This window comes from Hevea brasiliensis, chromosome 10 (assembly GCF_030052815.1).
Source record: "Hevea brasiliensis isolate MT/VB/25A 57/8 chromosome 10, ASM3005281v1, whole genome shotgun sequence".
In the NCBI taxonomy this organism is placed as follows: domain Eukaryota; kingdom Viridiplantae; phylum Streptophyta; class Magnoliopsida; order Malpighiales; family Euphorbiaceae; genus Hevea; species Hevea brasiliensis.
In genome coordinates this window covers 29,405,665-29,408,674 of record NC_079502.1, presented here as the reverse complement: position 1 = coordinate 29,408,674, position 3,010 = coordinate 29,405,665, and the positions used below count along the sequence as shown (strand labels likewise).

The following is a 3,010-nucleotide window of genomic DNA, read 5'->3' as shown; positions in this document are numbered from 1 at the left end:
ATTTGTTAGTTGAGGAAACCATTCATGTTGTATTTTATGAAACTAACAACTTCTTGGAAAGAAAGATTGTTTATGATGATGATGAACTAGGTAAAATTTTTGGAGGAAAAAGGGATGAGACTCAAAAGCAATAAAGTCAAGCTATTGATGAGCCCCAAAGTGCAATTGGGAATAATGTTGTCAATGAAAATGCTAATGAGAAAGATCAAGAAGGTGATCAAGAAGTATTACCAATTTTGAAGAACTCCAAATTGATGAACCACATCATAATGACCTACCTCAAGAATGGAGATATCATAGAGATCATCCAAAGGAGGAAATGATTGATAGCCCTTCACAAAAGATGATGACAAAAGCTCAACTTCGAAAATACTTTGGTAATGTTGCATTTGTTTCTCAACTTAAAGCAAAGTCTTATGATGAAGCTCAAAGTGATGAGAGTTGGATTCTTGCTATGCAAGAAGAACTCAATCAATTTGAGAGAAATAAATTATGGAAACTTGTTCCTAGGCCTAGAAATCATTCTATCATTAGTACTAAGTGGGTCTTTAGGAACAAAATGGATGATAAAGGGAATGTTATTAGAAATAAGGCTAGATTAGTAGCTCAAGGATATAATCAAGAGGAAGGTATAGATTTTGATGAGACTTTTGCTCCTGTTGCTAGAATTGAAGCTATTAGAATGTTGTGTACATTTACATGTTATAAAAATTTTATGTTATATCAAATGGATGTTAAGAGTGCATTCTTGAATGTTTATATTGATGAAGAAGTTTATGTTGAACAACCACTAGGTTTTGAAAACTATGAATTTTCCAATCATGTTTATAAACTCACTAAAGCCTTATATGGATTGAATCAAACCCCTAGAGCTTGGTATGAGAGGCTTAGTAAGTTTCTTTTAGAAAATGGTTTTCAAAGAGGAAAAGCAGACAACACACTCTTCACTAAAGACACACAAACATGATATGATTATTGTTCAAATTTATATTGATGGTATTATTTTTGGTCCTACTAATGCTTCTTTATGCAAAAGCTTCTCTAAGATAATGCAAAATGAATTTAAGATAAGCATGATGGGTAAACTTACCTTTTTCCTTGGACTATAAATTAAGCAACTCAATGGTGGAATCTTCATTTATCAATCCAAGTACATCAAAGATATGCTAAAGAAATTCAAGGTGGATGATTTGAAGAGTATTGGAACTCCTATGAGCTCCACCATCAAGTTGGAAAAGGATGAAAAAGTTAAAGATGTTGATCAAAAGCTATTTAGAGGTATGATTGGCTCACTTTTATATTTAACTGCATCTAGACCCAACATTCGTTTTAGTGTGTTTTTGTTTGCTCGGTTTCAATCATGTCCCAAGGAATCTCATCTAATTGCTATTAAAAGGATTTTCAAATGCCTTATTGGTACACACTCAATTGGATTATGGTATCCTAAATGCGACACATTTGATCTAGTTGGATATAGTGATTCTGACTTTGCTGGAAGTAGATTAGATAGAAAGAGTACTTCGAGTACTTGTCAATTCCTAGTTCATGCCTTAGTGTCTTGGCATAGTAAAAAAAAACTTCTGTAGCTCTTTCTACTGCTGAAGCAGAATACATTGTTGTAGGAAGTTGTGTTGCTCAAATTCTGTGGATGAAGCAACAATTAGAAGATTTTGGTATAAAGGATGATCATGTTCCTATAAGGTGTGATAACACTAGTGCCATCAACCTAATTAAAAATCCAGTCCAACACTCTAGATCAAAACACATAGAAATTGGACATCACTTTATTAGAGATCATGTTCAAAATGGTAACATTGAGTTAGAGTTTGTTCCTATAGAACAACAACTTGCAGATATTTTTACAAAACTACTAAATGAGGAAAACTTTTGTAGGATTAGAAGGGAACATGGCATGAGTGAAGCTATTGAATGATACTTGCTACATTTGATATGAATATGCTGTGAAATTTGGTTGAATATGTTATTAGTGTTATATTCTGCGTATATGTGTTTTTAGTTAACTACTTTCTCACTGTAGTTGTCTAGTTTTATACTTATATAATATTTAGCCAACTGGGTTTCAAAATTAGGTAACTAATTTTGCTTCTGTGCACATTTGAGAAAATGCGCCTATTTTAAAATTACTTTCTTTCTAACGTGTATTTTTGCTCTCTTTACAATTTATTTTGACAAATATACCCCTAAGCACAGTTAAGCACTTTTTATGACTTTAAAGGGTAAAATTGGGTTTTGGCCAAAAGGGATTCTCGGCTCTCCATGATAAACTAACACAGTTTCAAAATTTGAAATTTTTTTTTATTAACTGCTACATATCATTTCAATCAATCTCTCAAAAACTCCTTCATTTCCTACTGCAAATTAATTCTCCACTCTCTTAGAAATCTAAATTCCTCTCAAAACCAAAAACCCCAATTCTCCTTTTTAAAATGTAACACTCCCTACCCGGTCTACTGTGTAGCCGAGCAAGGCTTGCTACATTCGATGCTGGAGCACCTTATCTTATCTTACTTTAATTTTCAATAACTTTATTCTCATTATTTTTTTAATTCAATTATATTCTAAGGAGAAACTGACGGAGTTTCCCCTATTCTAATACCGTTTGGCGTATTTCACTATTTACCTATTTAAAAATTTCAATAACATTTTCATACAATAATTTCATTCATATCTTCATCATAACCATCTCATCATTTCAAATATCATTTATATATTTCAATTGCATATTCAATTCCATACATTTTCATTCATGCTCAATTTATATACAAAAATTCTCAAATTTCATTAATTTATATGATTTATAAACTAATTATATAAATTCATAATTTACATGATATACAAATTAATTACATATGAAATAGCTAATTTGTCAATTTACATCATATAAATATTAAATACATTTTCATAATTTATATTACGACATAATAAATATTTATAATGTACAGAATACATTACTATGACCTATATGGGCCCTATCTATATGCATTGCTGA

The 3,010-nt window shown here is 31.0% G+C and overlaps 1 protein-coding gene across 1 annotated transcript; it reads left to right on the top strand.

Annotated features, from left to right (window-relative positions):
* Nucleotides 1-1,163: 1,163 nt before the first annotated feature.
* LOC131169351 (secreted RxLR effector protein 161-like) lies at nt 1,164-1,933 on the top strand. The gene is made up of 3 exons (XM_058128571.1): nt 1,164-1,497; nt 1,587-1,701; nt 1,894-1,933. Exons 1-3 carry the CDS (start codon nt 1,164-1,166, stop codon nt 1,931-1,933), a joined length of 489 nt encoding a protein of 162 aa, XP_057984554.1.
* Nucleotides 1,934-3,010: the final 1,077 nt, after the last annotated feature.